This window comes from Schistocerca nitens, chromosome 2 (genome assembly GCF_023898315.1).
Source record: "Schistocerca nitens isolate TAMUIC-IGC-003100 chromosome 2, iqSchNite1.1, whole genome shotgun sequence".
NCBI classification, from domain to species: Eukaryota; Metazoa; Arthropoda; class Insecta; order Orthoptera; family Acrididae; genus Schistocerca; species Schistocerca nitens.
This window is the reverse complement of record NC_064615.1, coordinates 1,184,657,846-1,184,683,531: the sequence shown is the minus strand read 5'-3', so window position 1 is coordinate 1,184,683,531 and position 25,686 is coordinate 1,184,657,846. Positions and strand designations below refer to the sequence as shown.

General features: G+C 40.7%; 1 protein-coding gene across 1 annotated transcript in view; it reads left to right on the top strand.

Annotated features, from left to right (window-relative positions):
* Positions 1–25,686, top strand: part of LOC126237515 (F-box/WD repeat-containing protein 10-like) — a 679,603-nt gene that overhangs the window by 335,025 nt on the left and 318,892 nt on the right. Inside the window, exon 7 of the mRNA XM_049947683.1 lies at positions 1,694–1,878. Within this exon, the coding sequence (XP_049803640.1) occupies positions 1,694–1,878 (185 nt within the window). The remainder of the gene's footprint in view (positions 1–1,693; positions 1,879–25,686) is intronic.

Here is a 25,686-nt window from a genome sequence, read left to right as displayed (position 1 = left end):
ACAGTGTGGGATCCGTACCAGATCGGGTTGACGGATGAGATAGAGAAGATCCAAAGAAAAGCGGCGCGTTTCGTCACAGGGATATTTGGTAACCGTGATAGCATTACAGAGATGTTTAGCAAACTCAAGTGGCAAACTCTGCAAGAGAGGCGCTCTGCATCACGGTGTAGCTTGCTCGCCAGGTTTCGAGAGGGTGCGTTTCTGGATGAGGTATTGAATATATTGCTTCCCCCTACTTATACCTCCCGAGGAGATCACGAATGTAAAATTAGAGAGATTTGAGTGCGCACGGAGACTTTCAGACAGTCGTTCTTCCCCCGAACCATACGCGACTGGAACAGAAAAGGGAGGTAATGACAGTAGCATGTAAAGTGCCCTCCGCCACACACCGTTGGGTGGCTTGCGGAGTATAAATGTAGATGTAGATGTAGATGTAGAAGTAGTTGTGGGTTAGGATAAAGTTAGTAAGGTGTATGAGGAATGAGATAGTGGGTTTGGAGTCTGAAGAACGTTGGGGAAGGTAACGTTCAATAGTGGTAAGAGCATGCACATGAGGGATGTTGGTGTATAGGGATGTGGTGTCAGTTGTGACGAGCAGGAATCCAGGAGGTAAAAAGGTGTGGGCACGGTGGAGAGTCGGTGAAGGAAGTGGTTGATGTCTTTACATGGGAGGCTAGGTTATGGGCAATGAGGGATGAAATTCTTTCAGTGGGGGCACAATAACCAGCCACAGTGGGGCATCAAAGATTGTGAATTTTGGGGAGCATATAGAAGGCTGTTGTATGGGGTGTCATAGGGGGGAGGAGCAAAATGGATTCAGGGGCTGTTCTGGGAAGGGCTTCAGGCTTTAAGCAGGGATTAGAGTTTGTGTTGGACTCCCAGATGGGATCACTCTGGCAGAGTTCATAGGTGGAGGAGTCAGACGATTGACTGAGGGCTTCTGCTAGGTAACCACTGCGATTCATAACAACAATGGTGGAACCTTTGTCTGCACGTAGGATGATTAGGTTAGGGTTTCTTTTGAGATTATTTGTGGCTGTTCTTTCTTCTGCTGGAAGGTTGGTGTTCTGAGGAAGGGAACTGGGGACGGATGGTGAGGCTAATTAGGAGATACTGAGGCACCAAGGAATAACAAATTTGGTGACATGGGGAATTGTGGAGTAACACTTAGGCACAAATATAGTAAGCATGTTCTGTTGGATATAGGTTGCAGTAAACACAACAGAGATGATGAGACTTGCAAAGGATAGACTAGCACCGGGAGCTGCATCAAACCAGTCTTCTAACTGAGAGCACAACAACCCACCCTTAGGTCATCCACTTTTAATTTTATTTGCAACTTTGAGCTGTTATTTCATTATAAGTTTTTCTGGTACCATCTGAATTATTCAGTAGCAACCATACAGAAACTTCATGCTTGTATGTCATATTAGAATGATTGTGCTACCCTATTGTTTATTTAGGACTTTGCTCTTATCTTACATAGTTTGACTATCACATCAGTACTACAATTTTTGTCTTAAAATGTAGCAGTGCATGTTTTAGCTCTGAGCCTGTGTTTTGTTTGAAACAACTTAAACAAACTGTTGCCATTCTGTATGAAGTTAAATACACAAAAATGTATTGATAAAAACATACAGCCAATTAGTGCATTCTAAGAATGAATGAAATGGCTTTTTTTGTGTTTTTACAGCAGTCTCAGCAGCAAACTCAGACGAGCCCGAGTAGCGAACAAAGCTCTGTGAAATTGCTGGAGGTTCCAGAACCTCCGAATCCAAAAGGAAGGGAAGAAGTAATATTTCTTTTGAAATTGTTCAACAGAGCTTCACGCAGAGTGCAACTTGCTCCAAAGCCAAATGTTTCACCACTAAATACGGAGTAAGATTTATTCCCTGTGATCATCTATTTTCAGAATATAAGTAATATAATTCAAAATACAAAGAGGCCAATTATTTATAATTGGCTTTTTCTTAGTTTTGGATTTGCCTTTTCGCAATTATTTTTATAAAATCTTTGTTTGGACCCACACAATGAGATTCATGAAGAGGCAAACAAAATGGTAGTGTAATATGAAGTATATTTATTGTGATATGGTAATATAAAGTATATTTAGTTTTGTCCTTGCATCATTTTACAAATTTGTAGTAGACACAAGTCAGTAAAGAAGTACATATGTGTGCACTTTAAATGTAGTTTTATGTACTGTTATGTTGCACTATAATTAAATTTAATTCACAAAAACACAAATGTGTTTACATGTGGGCTCCACAATAACATAATCATACTACATCATTTATGTAAGCTGCAAGGTCCCATTATAATTTTCTTCATACTATGTTATTATTTGTTCCCTACGATTTCTTCAGCCCTTCACAGGAAATATGTTCTTGACGTACCTCACTATTTTACAGAACAGTATGATTATTATCGAATTTGACAAGTACATACCAACTCTCGATGACATATAGCAGGTTCCATTGTTGGGATCAGCTACAAAAGAAACTAAATGCTGTTCTTTTAGTGCACATTCTTTCAGAGCACTACAGCTGTACACATTTTACTATGGATATGTAGACTGTAGTAGAGACGGTCCTGCACTATTTGAAATATTGTGTGAGAAAAGTATTTATTTCACACAACATGCAGTGGTTAATCACACTGCACAATAGGAAATTGTAAAGAACATCTTTATTAGTTTGAAAGTTTCTCAGGAAGTGCAGCATATGTTGTTGTGGCCACTGCACAATTTTTCCATGAGGCAGCTGCTTATCGTCTTTAGGTGCAAGTGTAAGGAACTTCAGTGGTTCACCAACTTACATATTGGTTTCGTAGGAAAGTGCAGCTGTCCAGAGGTGAGGCTCCAATGTCTTCACAGGGAATACCAACATCCAGAGCCTCTTGCAGAACAAAAAAATACAGAATTCACAAGTATGGTGTGGGAAAGACTGTCGTCTGCAAGATGTGGATCCCAGCAAATGCGGACTGGCTGGTACCCGCCATAACTGTCCTGGCTTTGATCCCTCATTGGTATGATATTGTTGAATTCATTTCCCTATCTGTTCATTCATTCATTCATTGAAGCTCTTGCTCTTTCTATAGTGAAGGTATACACATTCACATATACAACCACACAGACACCCACAAATACACACCCGCACTCATGGTGAGACAACTGTTGATCACTGATTACTGAGAGCATTTCCCTGTCAGATGCAGGTGGGAAGGGGCTAGGAAAGGATGCATGAGGTGAAGAGGTGGTAGCAGGGTAGTGTGAGGTAGGTCTTTGGATACATAACTGAGTGGTTGTACAACAAGACAAAAGTAATTCAGATGAAGGAGCATATAAGAGGTAATGTACAGGTTGGCAGCCAGTCAAAGAATTTAAAAAAAATTTGTTTCAAAGGTCACAGTCAGATCTTTACATGTTTTCTCCCAGAGCAACTTCCGGTGTGCTTATGTGACACAAGTTGCCTGCCTTTCAGAACTGAGGCAGTTCTGTCCATTTAAAGCTGCTGACAAGAGATGCCCTGAGCTCTCTGCTGAAATTGCTAGCAAATTCATGCCATTGGTTTTATCCAATAGCGAGCGTGAGATATAGGTCAAGTATGTGGACTCTGGAGGACTCTGCAGTGCAGAACTCAGCTGCTTCACTTCCTTGTGATCTGGATCTTGAGCAGAACAGATGTCTTGTTGCTACCAGTGTAATAATTACAAGCACACTTCGAAAGTCCTGTCAACACATAGCCAAATGTGTAACCTGTGTTAGGGATGCTCATGAAGGTTACTGCCTGCCTGCTTCTTCTCTCTGCATTAACTGCAATAGCGACTGTGCTGCCTCCTCCTGTCATTGTCCCACGTATCTCGATGAGTAAGTAGTCCAGGAGACCTGGGTGCAGGAAAAAGTGCCTTACCTGGTCACTTTCAAGTTGTTGGCTAGTCAGAAACCACGTGTTCTATCGTCTGACACTTATAGTACTATTTTTCTTACATCTCGCTCCATGAAGGACATGGCCATGTAGACATGCGACCTCAAATTTAGCACCACTGTTGTGAAATCGCCCAGTGTCATGGTAGCATCCCCATCTCCTCCTCCAGCTGGGCAACACACCACCAGACTTTCGCCTCATGGGGCAAATTCACCAGCTACAGAACCAGCAGGCTGGAAAGGACAGAAGGAATACTCCTGTGGTGACTTCTTATATCCCTCCAGCCAACCAATATCTGAGTCTTCCTCAGCCAACTGGAAAGGCTCCAAGATGTCAAACAAAAGCAAACGGTCTTCTCCTTTGCTGACTGGAAGATCCTCTTTGATGGTGTCACCACGTGGTATCCTCACCCGGCCGACCTCTGTGCCGCTGGTGTGCACCACCAACTGTTTTTCTGCCCTGGACAGGTCGATAGCAGAAGAATGCCAACACTTCGTAGACCTTAAGGAGCAGGGTCCTCCTGCCTCTATGACCTATAGTAGCAAGTCTTCAAAGGCTGGCACTCGGCAGCTGTCGAGGTGACACCCCTTTATTTTTTTCCTTGTCACGACTCTCCTACAATGAAGCATTCACAGTAATAATTACAAGCACACTTCGAGAGTCCTGTCAACACATAGCCAAATGTGTAACCTGTGTTAGGGATGCTGATGAGGGTGACTGTCTGCCTGCTTCTTCTCTCTGCATTAACTGCAATAGCGACTGTGCTGCCAAAAAGGAGTTATGGCTGCTCTTAGAATCACGGTGTCCACTTGTTCTCTGCCTTCAGGAAACAAAATTGTCCCCTCACAGTCGCTTTGAGTTCTTGCATTTCATCTCAGTCCATTTTGACCTCCCCCCTGAGGACGACGTTCCATTCAAGCTGTTGCAATTCACCTTTTCCTTCCTCTCTTGACCTTTTCCCTTTGTACCGTTTACATCCCTCCATCATTCGATGTCACCAGGGCAAACTTCCTTCAGCTTATTGGGCAGATATCTCACCCCTTTCTGCTGTTTGGTGACTTCAACGTGCACCATCCTCTCTGGGGTTCTGCCAGAACCTGTCTGAGAGATGCCATCTTGGCTGACCCTCTCAGTCAACTTAACCTCTTCTGCCTTAACGCAGGAGTACCCACATTCCTTTCAGACTCCAACCACACCTATTCATATTTGGATCTATCCGTCTACACTGCCCAGCTTGCCCATCATCTCGAGTGGTCCATTCTCTCTGACACATACTTGAGTGATCATTTCCTTGTTCTACCTGTTTGCTGACTCCTACCCCACCTATGCGCACCCCCATATGGCAGCTTACTAAGGCTGACTGGAGGCTTTACTCCTCCATGGTGATCTTTGATGAACAGTATTTCCCCAGTTGCAATGACCAGGTAGAATATATTACAAACATTACTCTTACAGCCACAGAACGTTTCATTCCTCACACTTCCTCTTTACCATGATGTGTCCCGGTCCCTTAATGGACTTGAGGCATGATGCAATGCAATTCGCTTGCAGAGAGGTGCTCTATGCATTTTGAACCATCATCCCTTGATAGCAAACTGCATTCATTATAAGCAATATTGTGCACAGTGTTGTTGCATTCTTCAGGATAGCAAAAACACCAGCTGGATTTCATTCACTAGTTGTTTTAACAATTCCACTCCCTCTTCCATCGTGTGGGCCAATCTCCGACGGCTCTCTGGGACCGAGACCCATTCCTCAATTTCTAGCCTGACAGTAATAGACGATGTCATGGTGGACCCTACTGATATCTACATCACCCTGGGCCACCATTTTGCAGAGCTCCTCCCACTATCACCCTGGCTTGCTACATTGGAAACAAGTGGAAGAGCCTTGGCAATACCCTTCTCTTCTCAGAAGCTTGAGTTCTACAAAGCTGCCTTTACTATGAGGGAGCTAGATCATGCTCTCACTTCATCCTGACTCTCCGTTCCAGGGCCAGATGATGTTCCCATTCAGATGTTGCACCACCATTCTCTTGCAGTCAAGCACTTTCAGCTTCATACGTACAACCACATCTAGGTGGAGGGGGAGTTTCCCAGACGCTGGCATGAAGTCACTGTGATAACCGTACCTAAGCCCGGCGAGGACAAACACCTTCCTTCTAGCTGTTGCCCCATTTCTCTCACCAGCTGTGTTTGCAAGGTGATGGAACGCATGATTCATGCCTAGCTGGTTAGACGGCTCGAGTCTTGCAATTTACAGTGCACTTCAGGATAGCAAAGAAGCTAGCTGGATTTCATTCACTCCCTCTTCCATCATGTGGGCCAACCTCCAACGGCTCTCTGGGACCAAGATCTACACTGCACAGTGTGGTTGTTGAGCACGCCCTTCTGCAGTCGACCATTTCATCACTTTGTCCACCCATGTTATGAGTGATTATCTGTGGAAATTCCAGACTGTGGCCATGTTTCTCGATTTGGAGAAAGCGTACGACACCTGCTGGAGGACTGGTATCCTCCGTACCTGTACACATGGGTCTTCTGTGGCCGTCTTCCCTGTTTCCTTCAGGAATTTTTAAAAGAGCAAGTTTTCTAGGTGCATGTGGACACCTTTATTCAGGGAAGCAGTGTGCCTCAGGATTCTGTTCTGAGCGTCATCCTCTTTACTATCCCCACTAACTCTATAATGGCCTGTCTCCCGCCAGCACCTCCGGCTCCCTTTTCGTTGATGATTTTGTCATCTATTGCAGTTCTGTCCATACCTGTCTCAGTGAGCAGCATCTTCAGCACTGTCTGGATTGTCTTTACTCATGGAGCATTGAATTTGGCTTTCATTTTTCCAGTGACAAAACCATTTGAATGAATTCCTGGTTGCGCAATTTGTTTCTTCCACTGTCATTACATCTTGGGCCTCTTTCTCTTCTGTTCATTGAATCTATGAAAGTCCTGGGGCTCATGCTGGAAGGGAAATTTTCTTGGTCCTCCCACACATGTTACCTGGTAGCCCACTGTACATGGTCCATCACTGTCCTACATATTCTCAGTGGTACTTCTTGGGGAGCAGATTGAACCACCCTCCTTCATTTGTAGTTGTCCCTTGTCCATTTGAAACTAGAGTATGGGTGTACTGTTTATGCATCTGCATGTCTGTCTCTCTTCTGCTGTCTCAATACTATCCACAATTATGGCATCCACTTGGCCACTGGCACCTTTTAGCTAGCCCATTTGAGAGTCTGTATGCAGAAGCTGCCAAACAACTGCTGTCCTACTGCCGTGACTTTCTCCTTAGCAGATATGCATCTCATTTGTTTGCCGTGGATGGCCACCCATACTATTCCTCATTCTTCCATGACTCCTTTGATTGCCATTATGGGGCAGATCCCTCTTCTCTGTTATCTCCTGGATTTCTCTTATGGCTCATGCTCCAGCAGCTTAACTTCATACTACCTGCAACTTTCCTGATAGATGTAACCCTCTCACCACTTAAGCTTCATGCAGCTCCCCGTGTTCACCTTGGCCTTCATTTACTTCCTAAGGACATTAGTCCAGCCTCATTCTATCACCTTCAGTTTCACTACCATCGCATGGGACTTCATGATAGTAACTTTTCGTAGACTGATGGCTCTCATACTGATCGTTGTTTTGGGCATGGCTTCATCATTGGCACTGACATTTTTCAGTGTCAGCTTCTGGAACACTGTGCAGCATTTACAGCAGAGCTCTTCACCCTGTATCAGGCCATGCAGTACATCCAGTGACACAGGCTTTTCAATTGTGTCATCTACTCCAACTCTCTGTCCCCTTCAAAGCCTCTGTGTGCTGTACACCATCCATCCCTTAGTGCAGTAAGCCCAGAAAAGCCATCACTTGCTCACTCTAGAAGGACCCTCTGTGATGTTTATGTGGGTTCCTGATCACATCAGTCTGACAGGAAATGAGGCTGCAGATGCTGCTGCCAAGGCTGCAGTCCTTGTACCTCAACCTGCTAGTTCTTAGATTGCCTTTGATGATCTCTGTGTTGTCGTTTGTTGGCAGGTGGTGTCACTTTGGCATCACCACTTGTCCTCCCTTCATGGGAACAAGCTCCACGTTATTAAGCCCCTACCAGCAGCTTGGATGACTTTCTCTCAGGCCTCTTGCTGTGAGGAGATCATTTTAGCTAGATTTCATAAACAGGCATTGTCTTTTTGCCCATTGCCATTTGTTAAGTGGTGCTCCCATACCACTTTCTACTCCTTGTGCTCAATCTTTGATGGTCTGCCATTTCCTGATGGAAAGCCCTTTTTTAACCACTTATGATCTTGTTTGTATTTTCCATCTGAGTTATCGGTGATTTTAGCAAAAGATGCGTGGTATGTGAACCTCGTTTTACTTTTTATCCATTATAGCAATATGGCAAAGGCTATTTAATTTTTAGTTTCTGACCTCCACGTCTCTATGGCGGATTTAATAGACCTTTCTCCTCATTCCTGTTTTAAGCTGTCTTCTATTCCATCAATTGGGATTAACATGTAGTCATTTTTAACTCCTCTCTTTGTCTTCATCTTCTACAGCTCTGATGTTGGCATGTATGACTCTTGTTGTTTTTGCAGCCTTAAACAAAACAAACAAACAAACCCATCTTCTAGCACAAGTTTCTGTGAACTTCAAAGGTGGTAATTGCTTCTTCGGTATATCCTGCATTCTCACAGTCCTCCTAGTCTAAACCTCTGCTAATTTGTTTTCCACCATGTCACCTTATCTTTTCCTTTCTTCTGTCCACACTACTCAGCATTCTTCCTGCCCCCAACCCCATTTGGCATTCTTTGTCAACCTCTCTCTCCCCCTCCCTCAATCCCTGCCTCCCTCCCCCTTTTTTCACACTTCTTCCTTTTTCTCCTTTTCTCCACCTTCCCCTCCTTTCCTCCCCACCCTTCATTCTCCCACCCCTCCCTCTCTCTACCATTTATATACTCCACCCTTTGAACCCCTTTGGTATTAGTGTGCTGCCACTGAATAATGTGCCAAAAGACCTGTCTCACACTACCCCACTACATCACTAACCCCTCCTTACATTTAACTTGCTTTCCTACCATGTACATGCATCTGACATGAGACTGCTCTCAGTAATCAATAATTTGCAGTTAGTCTCTCCTGGCCACAGGTGCATATGTTTTGGTGGTTGTGTGTGTGTGTGTGTGTGTGTGTGTGTGTGTGTGTGTCACTGGAGAAAGAGAAAGTGCTCAAAAGCTGGTGCAAATAATCGTTTCTGTTGCATGGTTCTATGCAGCACACATCAGTCAACTATAGGCAAATGGTTGCCTTTCCTTAATTTTATATATTATTCCACCCAGGAATTTCCATTGTTGTCATTCACTCATTCACTGTGTACTGTAGATCTCATCAGGAAGGAGAACCTTTGGGGAAATGAAATGAGTCAAGGCAAACATTAAGATAAGACAAGGGCATCATAGAATCTTAGTCTGTATATTGTATTAATAGTAAACCATCACAGTACTGCTTCATGCTATTCACTCCTAGACCACTAAATTTAATCAAATAAGGTAGTAAGGAGGTTGATACTTTGCAAACAACTGCCTGCTCCTCATTTGTACTACACAGGTGGTGTTTATCTGACGTCAGTAGTTAAATATTTACTGCATTACAATGGTATTTTTAAAGAAAATATTTTTACCAGTAAATACTGAGTCTTATTTATATACAGTAACTTATTTCTCATCTTACAGCTTTATTACAAAAGTACCTACTTGCCAGGTTACTAACAGAACTTTTCAGTCCCTGAAGCTAAACATTCAGATAATTTGTAGAAAGAGTAGCTAATGAGGTATGTTTTTAATTTTCTTTTGAATTGCTGGGATTTACAACCAGAGTGCATTGTGCACATGAAAATTACTTTTGTGTCTCATATTTTGACTGTGCGTATCACAGTTCTGTTGAAAATGAATTATTTTATCAGCCACAAAAATGGTTAAAGAGTAAATGCATTTGGAAGTGCGTGTAATATTTCCAGTATCCTTAAAAAGGCTTCTACAAGTGGTGCGTATGTACTTTCCACTGCTGAACACACACTTTATTTACTTTAGTTGCACTGTCCCATAAGATAGACAACAGGAAGCAGAAACACTCTTCTCCTTATATCAACATAGTGAGAGATGCTTATGACACGACATGCTGGATTACTTTATCCATGTGCACTCGTCATTGTAACTTGTTATCTAGCTCAACCCCAAGGAATTTTACATTCTATGCTGCATTCAGTGTATAGCCGTTAATGTCTTTCTGGTGTTAAGAGAGCATTACTGCTTGTTAAAAATGACTTAAGACTTAAACAGTCAGCTGCGAACCACTCATAGACTTGTTCAGCTTTCATCTGAGCTGTGTCAACTAGGGTTGAGTTTGGACGCTCAATTAGTACACTAATCTTGTTGACAAATGGTACAGTTTCTGAATTGGACTTTAAAGTAAATGAAAGATTTATGTAGGTTGGATACAAGTGTCGACCCAGTACTGATCCCTTCGATTCTCCACATGTTATGTTCACCCACTCTGAGGTTATTTTTACTCCTGAGATGTAGTTTTTTAATGAAACCCTCTGCTTTCTGTTATAGAGCTAAGATTCCATCTGAGCACATGGGATGCCATATTATTTTAGTTTGATGAATAGAATTTTGTGATCCACACAATTGAGGCTTTGGCAGACTTACAGAATATACCATTAAACAATGTAATTTTTCATGCTTGGCTCTGTTAGCACTTTTTGTGAGGCTTTATATTGCTTTCTATATAGAAAATCCTTTACAGAAGCCAAATTGAGAGACAGCTAAAATGTTATGTTAACTTAAATGGTTCAGTAATCGACCACTATTCAGACACTTTCAAAAAGATTGGAAGTAGTGTGTTATTAGAGATGGTTCCAATATTCACAAGTCATAGAGAGTCAGTTATTTTCGTGTTTTGAAGCCAGAAATTGTTTGAATTCCTAATAAAAATATGACATGATGATTTTTCTGTCAGAATCAATCATACTCATGTTTTAATTGGTGTTAGTTAATAGAACTGTAGTTATGACCATACAAAAATGTAAACTTTATTTGTACAAAAATTAATTAGTTGCACCTAGGCCTTTCATTCGATAAAACTAATCAGTCTGTTCACTTTAAAATATTAGAATGGTTTTTCTTTAAGTCAGTTCAGTACTATACACAAATTAACGAAAAACATTGTAGCAATGATAAAACATACAAGTTATAGTCTTAATAGAAACAGATTCTTTCCTGTCTATGTATGGAATTATTCACTTTTAATCTGTGTAAATTTCTATGTAATTTTGGGAGATGTATGTAAAAACTTTAATTGTTTATATGCAAAATTCAATATGTAACAATGACAGTCCTTGTTTGAACCCATATAAGCAGAGGTGATTTGTAGGCCACCATACTTCAGCTGTAGGTCGAATTTTTAATCAACAGCATGTAGAAAGACTTTGTTTTGTTTTATAACTGGAAGATGTAAGTTCTATGATGTATGTTTACCATCAATTTGCTTGCGATTCAAACACCTTCGTAAACATGAACTATTACAATTTATTTTGAACATTACTTAATATCCATGTGACGATGCAATAACATCAAAATGAACCTACAGCAACATCAAGAAGCAGCACCCCAGATTACACAAGATACATACGTTACAGGTGGAGGATTATTTAATTGCTGGTAATGTGTTGCAGAACTTGGTTTGAAATAATTAGTTAGTGACTGAACATTATTTTTCTTGTGTTAAACTACGATACCCATCCCAAACTTCACATAACCATTTTCACCACGTTTTATTACAATGTGGTGAAAGAAGATGGGATGTGTAAAAAAAACTGCATCGTATGCTAACGGTCAGTAAGTATTCAGGTTGTATGATTGTTGACAATATACTCTGCCGTTCAACAAGTAGTATCATTTTACCTTTCCATGGATCTCAACAAATGGTAAATTTATTGGAACCATTATCCAAGTTACTAGATAGTAAACTGTCAGAGGAAAATAAAAAAAGAGAGAGATGACACTGAAAATAATTTCGGGAACATAGACAGTGGTCTCAAAAAATGGACCAGAAACTAGAAGCAATTAAGGAAGATGTTAATAAGGCAAATAGACAAATAAACAGTGTAAATGAAAGAGTAGACAATGTAGAGTCTTAAGTGGATTGTGTGAAGAACTTTACTGTTGCTGAATTGCAGCTAGTTAACAAATGTGCTGACGTAGTCAACGAATGAGCAAAAAGAACAGACAACATTGTCATTGACGAAATTGACAGACTAAAATCAGAGTTGCATAAAATACAGACTTATACTGAAACTGAAAATAATTTCATTAACGAGAACTAAAATTAATTTCTGTACTTGTTTCATAACAAATTTCTTCTGTAAACAGCAAAGTGAATGAAGTTAAACTAATCTTTAAACAATCAACTCTAAAGTTGTAAATCTAAAGACTAATATGTTTAGTAGCATATATAGTGGTAATAACTTGTTTCAAAACAATTGTAGTAATGTTTTTATGAAAATTTATCTGGGTGATTTTAAACTGCACCCTGTCAATTACTTGTATCAGTGCGTGCGCAGCTTTGCACCGGGCATGCCAGAAGAAATGAAAGTGAAATTTCCTAAGCGATTATTAGATGGAGAAGCTTTATCCTGGCTAACCAGCATGTTAACACAGATATGACATTTGATGGGTTTGAAAAATTATTTTTAAACAAATTTTGGTCAGAAAGTAATGAGGCATGAATAATATCAGAATTTTTGAATGGAAGTAGATTTTGCTAAGGAGATATGAGAATGCGAGAATTTTGTGAGAAGCAGCTTAGGACTTAAGCACATTTAGGTAAACCATTTGATGAATTAATCCAAATTGATGCACTGAAGCAGCCTTTACCTGGTTGTGTTCAGTGGAGCCTGACGACACTAATGAGGAATTTCTGAAATATGTGGGCAAATTAGATCATGCTTGGGAGAACAATTTTTAGAATGGGGATCATCACAAGACCAGCAGAAGAAGAACAACAACAGGAACAGTAGTAACAGAAATGACAGTAATAGAAGTAATAATAATTTTGGAAGCAACCATCACAACCATAATAATAATAATAATAGGAATGAGCAGGGCAGAGGTAAACAAAGAAGAAATGGTAACAGATCTAATGAAAATAACAATCAGGAAAAAGGTAAGCACCTCATTGCGAGCCTGACAGTTTGAGGTGAATAACGGTTACAGAAATGAGGCTAGAGGCAGGAGAGGAAGGTGGAATTCAGTTCGCAGACACCACAATAGGCACAATAATTACTAGATAAACAGAGTTGATTGTTATAAAGTAGTTTGGGACTTCATGCTGACAGAAATGAGTGAATATACTAGTAAAGTAGAAAATAATTGTAATCTTAGTTCAGATGATTAGACTAACTTATTTGATGGGAGTTTTCTGTTTGGTAATAGTAACATTAATTAAGATGCTGATGAGTATGGTTTAAATAGCTTATTTTGTGATGATGAGTTTTCAGTATTGTCTGAAAAAGATGTGGAAGAAAGTAAGGATCAGATACCTAAGTTAAATTATGTTTATGTGCCAGCTGGCACAAGTTCTAGTACTTCTGGTACTGATTGTGATGTGGAGACATGTGTAGTTGAAATTGAGGTTCATGTAGGTGCAGATGATGTTGCTAATGAGTATTTTGATGCTATTGATGCTGGTGCTGGTGTATTTTATAATGAAAGATGGTATAGTTTATGTGGAAGTACCAGACAATGATATGAGTAATAGAATGGAAGGATATGATGATTTGGAATCAAAGAAACAGGTACATGAAAATCAGTTGATATCCATAGTGGTCAGTGAGATATTACATAGTTGTTACAGTAATGAGGATCAAGATAAGATAATTAGTGATTAGATACTGAAAGTATTGAAAGAGAATGAGGAGTCTGTTGGAAAAGGTGATTACTGTGATAGTATTAAACACACACATTCTAGTTGTAAGCCACCTTTAAGTACTTTACAACTTAAGTTAGGAAATTAGGTGCCGATTTAAATTGTAGGAATATTGAAGATGATTTATTGGCTGAAGAGGATGGAAGTAATAAGCACGAAATACTCGGTAGTCCATGTATTGAAATATCTAGAGGCAACTGGAAGGGAGTTTGTCTATTGGACACTGGTAGCCTAGTAAGAGGTGTGTCTGGTAAGTTAAGAGATAGATTAAGGAGTACTGAACAGTATCCTGAAATTTCAATTACTGGTGTTAAAGTAAAAGGAGCCAATGGGGACTTCATAAATTAATCAGTAAGCAAGTATTAATTTCATTTACTGTCAGTAATGTTGTATTTGAGCAAGGATGTCTGGTAATAACTGACTGGAATGAACACATGTTGTTAGAGATGAATTGGATACTGAAAGTTAATGCTAGGTTTGATTGGTGAAATATTAAGTTAAATTTTATTGATCCAAAATCTGGTGTTCATGGTGAAACTAAATTATAAACAATGTTTGATGAGAATTGTAGCAATAATTTAAGAGGAGTATAATTATTTACTGACAGAAATTATTTAGATGAAGATAATGAGTATTTTGATAACCAGATGGTTAGTGAAGATTTTTCTCATTTAGTATTGGTTTAAGTTAACTCAGCAGACAGTTTAAGTAGTGATGAAAAGAGTGACTTGGAGGGATATCTGTGGGAATATAACAGCATTTTCAGTGACAAGCCAGGTAGAGCAAAAAATAACGTGTAAGTTAAAACTGAGACCACATAAACCATTTTTCTTTTAGCCTTATGGAGTCCTTTTTGTAAGACGAAGGTTGTTGAGAAGCAGTTGGAGAAATTGCAGAGTTGGGGGATAATAGAAAGGAGTAGCAGTTAGTACAACAATCCTATGATTGTAGTAATTAAAAATGATGGTGGGGTCAGAATAGTGCTTGACTCTTGACATTTAAATAAATTTCTGTAAAAGGAAACTGACCATCCAGAATCAATGGAGGAATTGTTGTATGAGTTTCACGAGCAAATTACTTTAGAAGTCTGCATTTTACATCAGGATTTCATCATATTACTTTAGAACCCAATTCCAGGCAATATACTGCATTTTTGTAAAATAGGAAAAGTTTTTAATACTGTGTAGTACCTTTACGATTGAACTTATCAATTGCTGAAGTTATCAGGGCTTTGTATTTTTTTTTTTTTTTTTGGGAAGTGAGTTAGGGGAGAGTGGGGCACTCTGAACCGTGGGGGCACAGTGAATCAGGTAGTATACTTTCGGTATAAGGTGGTAAATTATTTTTTCCTTTGTGAATATGTTGTCAGTACTGTTATATCCTAGCCAGTAATGCCAACCAAGCCCGCTGCCAAAAGGTTGGCAGCATCAAAGTCCGGACGCCGTCCGCATAAGCAGCGCCAGCGATACAGGAAATCGCCGCAAGTCTGCGCGCGCCACCGCTGGCTTCTGGCTTCTTAAGCGCTGGAGTCGCGAGCGCTAGGACAGTTCTGGATTCACCGCTCAGTTGTATACTCGCCACCGAATTGTGTACCTGCTAGTCAGTTGTGTGTTCATCGCAGCAGTGTTGTTGTTTGTCGTCAGCCGACGCTGACCTAGCCGCTCCGACTCGAACTAGACAGATTTCTGTAGACCATGTTCACCACTGTGTTCTGTATCGTCGTTAATAAAGATAAGTACCGACTTTCATTTAATCCGAGTGTTTGGGTTTTCATCTTTCTGTTCACTGTTCCAGCGGACCGGTCGGCCCGCTATTAAAAGTGTGGCGGTGACTTCGTAGGCCGTTTCTACAGCGAAGTGTTGTCGCTACGAAGGCCGTCACAAAAAGTACTGCCCTACAGACTGCCATTTGCTTTCTGCAGGATCTAGTTCCCACCATTAGTGTTGTAGTGGTGATATGTTAGTTTTGCAACAGTGAAGTAATTTTTGGAGACGTAGATTGATTGAATTTTGTTCAGCCCTTTGTCACCAAATTTTAGAGAAAGTAAGTCATTGTAACAATATCAATACTGTATTTTAATGATATAGAGCTTCAAATATTAACAATGTTCATACATAACCTCACATGAGCTTTGTTTGAAATATGTACTGTTGGAGCACATTGAACCAAGCTCTCCCGGGGCACAATGAGCCATGGTTCATTGTACCCCGGGGTCGTCCATTGTCCCCCAGGAAACTTTTAATTGTCCGATACAAACACTCTGTACTTTGTTTCCTCAGCATGGGTAAAAACATATGTGTAGGTATTTAAGGCTTGTAAATTACAGATGTTCAGCAGTCCTGTTTTATATTATCAGGTTTGAAGATGGTTCGTACATACCGCAGGAAGACAGACAGAGATAAAACTGACCACGATGTTATGCAAGAAGCTGTACAAGATGTTCTTAATAATGGCATGGCAGTTCGCAAGCAGCTAAATCTCATTCAATACCTTACCCTACTATTCGACGATATGTTCAAAACATTAAATGTGGTTCCAGTGAAAGACTGACACCAAACTATGACAATCGTAAGGTATCTTCTGCGGAACAGGAGAGAGAATTAGTGGAGTATTTGTTGCATTTTTCTAAGATATTCTTTGGTGTTGACACCAAAACATGTAGGCGCTTAGCAAGTGAGCTGGCTTTGAAAAATGGTCTGAAATGTCCTGAGAACTGGACGGGGGGAATGGCTGGTGTAGACTGGTACTATGGGTTCATGAAACGAAATCCCATTTTAATTATCCGAACCCCAGAGGGCTGCAGCTTATCCAGAGCAACGTCCTTTAATCGGTATACTGTTTCGAATTTCTTCAAAAACTTGAAAGACATTTACCAGAGATACCCTGCTGTCGCTAATGGTACAAGGGTTTCCATTCTGGATGAAACCAGTACACCAGTACTTCAACTGTCCCAGATAGGCTTCCAAAGGTAGTGGCACAAAAGGAAGAAAACATATTTCTCAAGCTACTAGTGGGGAATGTGGTGTCTTAATGACCACCTGTTGATAATTAGTGCAGGTGGTACTTTCCTACCCCCAGCAATGATATTTCCTAGAGTACATTTTAAACAACATGTAATAAGTAATGCACCAACAGGCACCCTGGGGTTAGCAGCAAAGACTGGCTGGATGAATAGTGAACTTTTTGTGGATGTCATGAACCATGTCATCCACAAATCAAGAAGTAGCAAAGACAATCCTGAGCTTCTAATTTTAGACAATCATGAAAGCCATCTGTCAACTGAGGTAATAGGTATAGCAAAAGCAAATGGGGTGGTTGTGCTAACTATACACCCACATACCTCAAACAAACTGCTGCCTCTAGATGCAGGAGAGTTCTCTTCATTCAAGGGAACTTATTACTCAGCATTAAATTCAATACTCCTACACAGGAAAGGCACTCTTCTCACTATTTAAGATGTAGCTGTATGTGTCAAAATTGCTCAGGACAGATCAATGACATCCACTAACATATGTTTGGCTGTCAAGAAATGTGGAATATTTCCATTTGATGAAGACATCTTCACTGATGAAGACTTTATGGACAGCGAAGTAACAGACAGGGTCGTGGAAGCAAACAGAGCAACTTCAGATGTCAATTCTCTCCATCATATCAAGGATGCATAATCTACAGGACAAGCCTCAGTCGATGCCAGCCAGTCACAAGATATGCAGCAAGCAGGACCATCTGCAGTGCTTAACACCCAAACAGCTTTTCCTAATGGAGTTTCTCCTGAAATAATTCGAGGATATCCAAAAGCAGAGAATGGAAGGAAGAGCAATAAATGTAAGAGAGGAAGAAGTTGAAATGCAACTGATACAGCAGAGAAAGATTTGTTGCAAGCCACAAAACATCCCAATAAAAAGATCAACTGGAAGCTTTATGAGCAGGGATCAGATGACGACATTAGTGAGGCGCATTATGAAGAGAGTGATGCCAACGTGTATGCGTCTGGTGAATCCGAGTACAACTTTGAAGACTTGGACAAATTACCAGAAACAGATGATTTTGTTTTGACCAAATTTGAACTGAAAAACAAAACACTGGTTTACTATGTGGGGTAGATTTTGAAATTTAAGGATGACGCAGGAGACTATCAGGTATCACTTTTGAGAAAAAGTGCAAAAATGTGAGGGAAGTTTTATTTTCCTCAGGTAAAGGGTGAAGCTTTTGTTCCAGCTAGCAACACACTTTACGAGCTCCCGCGACCTGCTACTGGTGGTGTCACAAAGAAAGGAAAATCATATTTCAAATTTGGAATAAGCTTCGAGTCCACTGATGGTTGGTAATTACAAAATAAGTTGCATGATTGTGTGCCTACTGATTTAATTATATGATTCACACGTGGAGTATATGTAAACATTATGTTTAAAGTACATTTACGCTTTCAATGAACCATTTATCAAATTTTCATCAAATGTGTGCAGCTTAAAAACAATTAATGACGATGCAGTCATATAAGGCCATTTGATACGTGAATGATAAAACTGTAACATCTATAATCACAACTCTGTAATAAAATTATTGGATGAGTAACACGGAGAAATATGTTTTATGGTTCAATGTGCCCCACTCTCCCCTAAACTAACTGGCTCACACACATCACCTAACAACCGTGTTAGGATGTGTAAATCTAGAGAACATAACCTAACCCACCATTAACATCTCTTTTGTTTGGAGGAAACTGTGTATCACAATGATTTATTTTAATTTTCGAAGCACTAATGGGTGTTTCTCTACATACGAGTTTGCCTGTATTTCATTGTCTGTAACTTCACACGCCACATGTTGCACACAATACTTCTCTGTATTCGAAAATCTATTACCATGAAACACAAGTTTCTTAAAACTACTTCATTTCGGCGTCATACTTTATTATTTGAGATATTTACCAATCTATTCATCAGTTTTCCTCTGAAAAACATTAGCACTTTGACATACAACGCATGTTTATACTATGAAATGATACAATACCATTTTTCACAGTGCTACCAATACAAACACATAATCTAACTCTTATAACACAACAATCCACAGCCTTCTATATAAGAAATAACCGATTTTATTAGATCTTGAAGTAATGCATGTAAAAATTTTAACATTCTGAACCGTTGTAGATTACATTTAAAAAACTAAATAAAACACTTCCCATGTGAGTGTATATATATATATATATATATATATATATATATATATATATATATATATATATATATATATATATATAAAAGATGATGTGACTTACCAAACGAAAGTGCTGGCAGGTTGATAGACACACAAACAAACACAAACATACACACAAAATTCAAGCTTTCGCAACCAACGGTTGCTTCATCAGGAAAGAGGGAAGGAGAGGGAAAGACGAAAGGATGTGGCTTTTAAGGGAGAGGGTAAGGAGTCATTACAACCCCAGGAGCGGAAAGACTTACCTTACCTTCATCAGGAAAGAGGGAAGGAGAGGGAAAGACAAAAGGATGCGGGCTTTAAGGGAGAGGGTAAGGAGTCATTCCAATCCCGGGAGCAGAAAGACTTACCTTAGGGGGAAAAAAGGACAGGTATACACTCGCACACACACACACACACATCCATCCGCACATACACAGACACGGCATGTGACAGTTATGTCATCCAGGTAATTAATACAATGAGGGATTGTCGATGTGACGTGCTCAAGATAACACTGAAATATCGCTGGGGCACTGGATATTCCGAAGGCCAACCGCTGGTATTGGTAAAGGCCAAATGGGGTGTTGATGACCGCCTGCCGTTTGGAGTCCTCATCAAGTGGTATCTGATGATAAGCCTCTGAAAGATCGATTTTCGAAAAATATTGGCCTACTGCCACGACGGAAAACAGTTCATCAGAACGAGGCAAGGGATAGGTGTCCACCACCAATTGGGAATTAATGGTGGCCTTGAAATCGCCACAAAGTCGTAATTTTCCCGAGGGTTTCCTGACAATAACGAGGGGGGAAGCCCACTCACTAGAAGAAATGGGAAGAACGACCCCTAGGGCTGTCAGCTGGTCTAGCTCTGCTTTTACCTGAGGGCAGAGAGCCAAGGGGATCTGCCGATGCCTTCAGTGTTAAGTGAGCTTCAAAGTCGGATCCTCAAAGATATCCTTAAAGTCAGAGGTCAAAGATTCCAATGATTGGTAAGGAACGTCTTTGGATACCAACTGTATGATGTCTGCGATAGAAAAAATTGAAAGCTTGAAAGGCATCCAATCCAAAAAGGTTAGCGGAGCTCGCATCACTGACAACAATAAATGTAGGAGGCCGAGTGACTGATTTGTAAGTAACATCGGTAGTGAATTGACCAGTAGGGGAATGAACTGGTGCCAACGGGGGCTACCCAAGATCGGATTAAGTTTGTGCATTCAACAAGGAGCCTGGCCCAATGAAACATCCTGAATGTCAATGTCCATCTCATCTGTACCTGCTTCCTTCGATTCTTTTGAGGCTGAGTGGCAAACTTTAGCAGTGTGTCTTTTTTTATTACATTTGCGACAAATGGCCCAACGCTGGTGGCACCCTGACCGATCATGATGTATGTAGCACGGCGCACAGGACGGTAACAGGGGCTGGCGCCCAGAATTCTGTTTACACGCCATGCGGGAGTGGCTGTAATGGCCGGATTGTACCACTCGCACGTCGTCCACCCCGGACGCGGCCTGGCCATTCTGAACTGTCGCGACGTCGCACCACACTTCCAACTGTTGACCTGCGGCGTGAGAGACTTCATACAGCTGAGCAATGGACAGGACTTCCTCAAGGGAAGGGTCCACCAACTGCAGGGCCCATTGCTGGACCTCCCTATCAGGGGCCGAACGAACAAGGATATCTCGCACCATAACGTGGGCATACGACTCTTGCGACTGCTCCGTGACAAAATGACACATGTGACTAAGACTGTGCAGGGTAGTGGCCCACGCCAGCTAAGACTGATGCGGCTGTTTCTTGCATTGATAGAATTCGTCCCTAGCCGCCACAACATGCGTGCGGTGGCGATAATATGAAGACAAAAATGAACACAATGCGTCAAAAGACAAGGACGAGGGTTCCTGCATCGGCGCTAGCTGCCACAAAACTTGATACAGTGAGGGAGATATCCAAGACAAGAAGAGAGCATGACATAGCTCCGCATCGGAAACATGAAATGCCTGGAAATGCTGCCAAAGGCGATGTTCATATGTGTCCCAATCCTCCGCCGTCTCGTCGTATGGGGGAAAGGGAGGAGGGAACAGCGCTGGAGCAGACTGCGTGGAGAGCAACGCCCTAAGCGCTTGTTTCATGGTTGCCATGAGCTACATCTACTGCTCAATCGAAACCCGCACTAAATCCTCCTTGCCGTGGATAAGCCGCGAAACCGGAATAACGACACAACACGCTAAAGAAGGACCCTACTCGTCGCCAATTGTGTATTAACATGATTCACGCTGTCCATCGCACTTCACATAGTGTGGACCAGGAACTGTCTGCTAGGCATGCCCAATGTAAAACTGACTGCGCACGGCCCGTGCTGCCTGAGTTGTTGTTGTTCCGCCAGCAGAGGGCGCGGCAGAATTCTCGCGTGTCCTCTGGTGGACGAGACTCTACTTGCAGCAACTACTGTCCGTGATGCGCCTGCCGATGTGTGCCTCCCGAAATCTTTCTGGTGTCTACTGCACTCAGTATGAAACAAATTGTTCATACTATAAAGCTAGGGGTTAAGATGATCTACATGTCGAACCAAAATATTTATCACTTCTACAGAAGGGAGTAAAGTATGCTGCTATAAAGACTTTTAATGCATTGCCTAATTATATTAAATGTACAAGAGGAAAATGAAATGCTCTTCAAAGGTATGTTAAAAAAATACCTGCTTGACCATCCACTGTACTCCTTAGATGAATTCTTTTCCAGAAGTAATGCACTCTCTTAATATTAGATGTATTTAGTCTCTTAGTTATTAGATGGACAATACAATACTATGTTTATGTTATAGAATGAATTGCTGATGTTGTTGTTGTTGTTGTTGTTGTCGTCTTCAGTCCTGAGACTGGTTTGGTGCAGCTCTCCATGCTACTCTATCCTGTGCAAGCTGCTTCATCTTCCAGTACCTACTGCAACCTACATCCTTCTGAATCTGCTTGGTGTATTCATCTCTTGGTCTCCCTCTATGATTTTTACCCTCCACATTGCCCTCCAGTATTAAATTGGTGATCCCTTGATGCCTCAGAACATGTCCTAACAACTGATCCCTTCTTCTGGTCAAGTTGTGCCACAAACTCCTCTTCTCCCCAATTCTATTCAATACCTCCTCATTAGTTATGTGATCTACCCATCTAATCTTCAGCATCTTCTCTAGCACCACATTTCAAAAGCTTCTATTCTCTTCTTGTCTAAACTATTTATCATCCATGTTTCACTTCCATACATGGCTACACTCTATACAAATACTTTCAAAAACGACTTCCTGACACTTAAAACTATACTCGATGTTAACAAATTTCACTTCTTCAGAAACGCTTTCCTTGCCATTGCCGGTCTACATTTTACATCCTCTCTACTTCAACCATCATAAGTTATTTTGCTCCCCAAATAGCAAAATTCCTTTACTACTTTAAGTGTCTCATTTCCTAATCTAATTCCCTCAGCTTCACCAGACTTAGTTCGACTACATTCCATTATCCTTGTTTTGCTTGTGTTGATGTTCATCTTATACCCTCCTTTCATGACACTGTCCATTCCGTTCAACTGCTCTTCCAAGTCCTTTGCTGTCTCTGACAGAATTACAATGTCATCGGTGAACCTCAAAGTTTTTATTTCTTCTCTATGGAGTTTAATACCTATTCTGAACTTTTCTTTTGTTTCCTTTACTGCTTGCTCAATATACAGGTTGAATAGCATCGTCGAGAGGCTACAACCCTGTCTCACTCCCTTCCCAACCACTGCTTCCCTTTAATGTCCCTCGACTCTTATAACTGCCATCTGGTTTCTGTACAAATTGTAAATAGCCTTTCGCTCCCTGTATTTTACCCCTGCCACCATTAGAATTTGAAAGAGAGTATTCCAGTCAACATTGTCAAAAGCTTTCTCTAAGTCTACAAATGCTAGAAACGTAGGTTTTCCTTTCCTTAATATTTCTTCTAAGATCTGTCGTAAAGTCAGTATTGCCTCACGTGTTCCAACATTTCTACGGAATCCGAACTGATCTTCCCCGAGGCCGGCTTCTACCAGTTTTTCCATTCGTCTGTAAAGAATTCGCCTTAGTATTTTGCAGCTGTCAACACCTGTCTTCTTTGGGATTGCAATTATTATATTCTTCTTGAAGTCTGAGGGAATTTCGCCTGTCTCATACATCTTGCTCACCAGATGGTAGAGTTTTGTCAGGATTGGCTTTCCCAAGGCCGTCAGTAGTTCTAATGGAATGTTGTCTACTCCCGGGGCCTTGTTTCGACTCAGGTCTTTCAGTGCTCTGTCAAACTCTTCACGCAGTATCTTATCTCCCATTTCATCTTCATCTACCTCCTCTTCCATTTCCATAATGTTGTCCTCAAGAACATCGCTCCTGTATAGACCCTCTATACACTCCTTCCATCTTTCTGCTTTCCATTCTTTGGTTAGAACTGGGTTTCCATCTGAGCTCTTGATATTCTTACAAGTGGTTCTCTTTTCTCCAAAGGTCTCTTTAATTTTCCTGTAGGCAGTATGTATCTTACCCCTCGTGAGATGAGCCTCTACATCCTTACATTTGTTCTCTAGCCATCCCTGCTTAGCCATTTTGCACTTCCTGTCGATCTCATTTTTGAGACATTTGTATTCCTTTTTGCCTACTTCATTTACTGCATTTTTATATTTTCTCCTCTCATCAATTAAATTCAGTATCTCTTCTGTTACCCAAGGATTTCTACTAGCCCTCGTCTTTTTACATACTTGATCCTCTGCTGCCTTCACTACTTCATCCCTCAGAGATACCCATTCTTCTTCTACTGTATTTCTTTCCCCCATTCCTGTCAAATGTTCCCTTATGCTCTCCCTGAAACTCTCTACAACCTCTGGTTCTTTCAGTTTATCCAGGTCCCATCTCCTTAAATTCCCACCTTTTAGCAGTTTCTTCAGTTTCAATCTGCAGTTCATAACCAATAGATTGTGGTCAGAATCCACATCTGCCCCTGGAAATGCCTTACAATTTAAAACCTGGTTCCTAAATCTCTGTCTTACCATTATATAATCTATCTGATACCTTTTAGTATCTCCAGGATTCTTCCAGGTATACAACCTTCTTTCATGATTCTTGAACCAAGTGTTACCTATGATTAAGTTGTGCTCAGTGCAAAATTCTACCAGGCGGCTTCCTGTTTCATTTCTTAGCCCCAATCCACATTCACCTACTACGTTTCCTTCTCTTCCTTTTCCTACTGTTGAATTCCATTCACCCATTACTACTAAATTTTCGTCTCCCTTCACTACCTGAATTATTTTTTTATCTCATCATACATTTCATCAATTTCTTCATCATCTGCAGAGCTAGTTGGCATATAAACTTGTACTACTGTAGTAGGTGTGGGCTTTGTGTCTATCTTTGCCACAATAATGCGTTCACTATGCTGCTTGTAGTAGCTAACCCGCACTCCAATTTTTTTATTCATTATTAAACCTACTCCTGCATTACCCCTATTTGATTTTGTATTTATAACCCTGTATTCACCTGACCAAAAGTCTTGTTCCTCCTGCCACAGAACTTCACTTACTCGCATGTATGGATCCGTGGAATACGCATTCCAAATAAAAAATAAATTAAAAAAAAACAAAAAGTCTACTATAGTAGTAAGAACTGCACAATAGACAGTCACAATAAAAAATGTTCTGTTTTAAAATTTTTCAATAAGTCCAGGCTATAGCAAAAATTACCATACAGTTCACCATTGGAACATGAACACGACAGTGATAGGAGAGATGAGTATGCAGGAATTATGATTGGAAAATCTGATAACTGAATTATTGAGGAGATTTGAGTTGATATTTTTGCAGTAGCCAAAATAGAATAAAAGCAGAATTATATAGCAAAAAAACAGGATGCCACAGCCAATAAGATTTCATAGAATTTGAGAAAGCAGAAAGCTACAGAGAGCATCAAGGAGGCTATGGCTACAGAAATAGTGAAGTTTGGGGAAATCACACAGAAGCAGGGATAATGTTACATCTTGGCTTACTCTCTGACAGGCAATGTAAAATGGCAACAGAGATAATTGACGAGATACCTGCACTAAAGAGAGTGCATTAAGGTATTCCAAAGTAGGTGCAAACCTTAACCAGAGAGGTTAATGGAATTAGACAATCACTTTCTGACCTCTGCCAAAATGTCCAAGTGCTTTTGGGTAAAATGGATAATTTCACTAAAGGAGGAGGTCAAGTAAGCTATTTCACATGCGGGGCAAACATTTTGTGCAATAACTCATGGCCTGGGAACCTGAAAAATATACTAAAATTCTACAGCCGTTAAATGCTGATGTTCAGAGTGCCATGGAAAAATTTCAAGTGAAATAGAAAAGGATGCTCCTGTAGACAATGAACATAATAGGATCCTTGGGAAAAAAATTAGCACAGCGTGCTATGCCTTACGAATATTAGTCACTGTGTGCAATAGTTCATGCCAGAGAATGACATACATTGCACACGTACATTCTATAAAAAGTTACAGCAAAACATTCTGGGGTGCAAATGCCCAAAATGTGAAATATGTGTTCAGATTGCAAA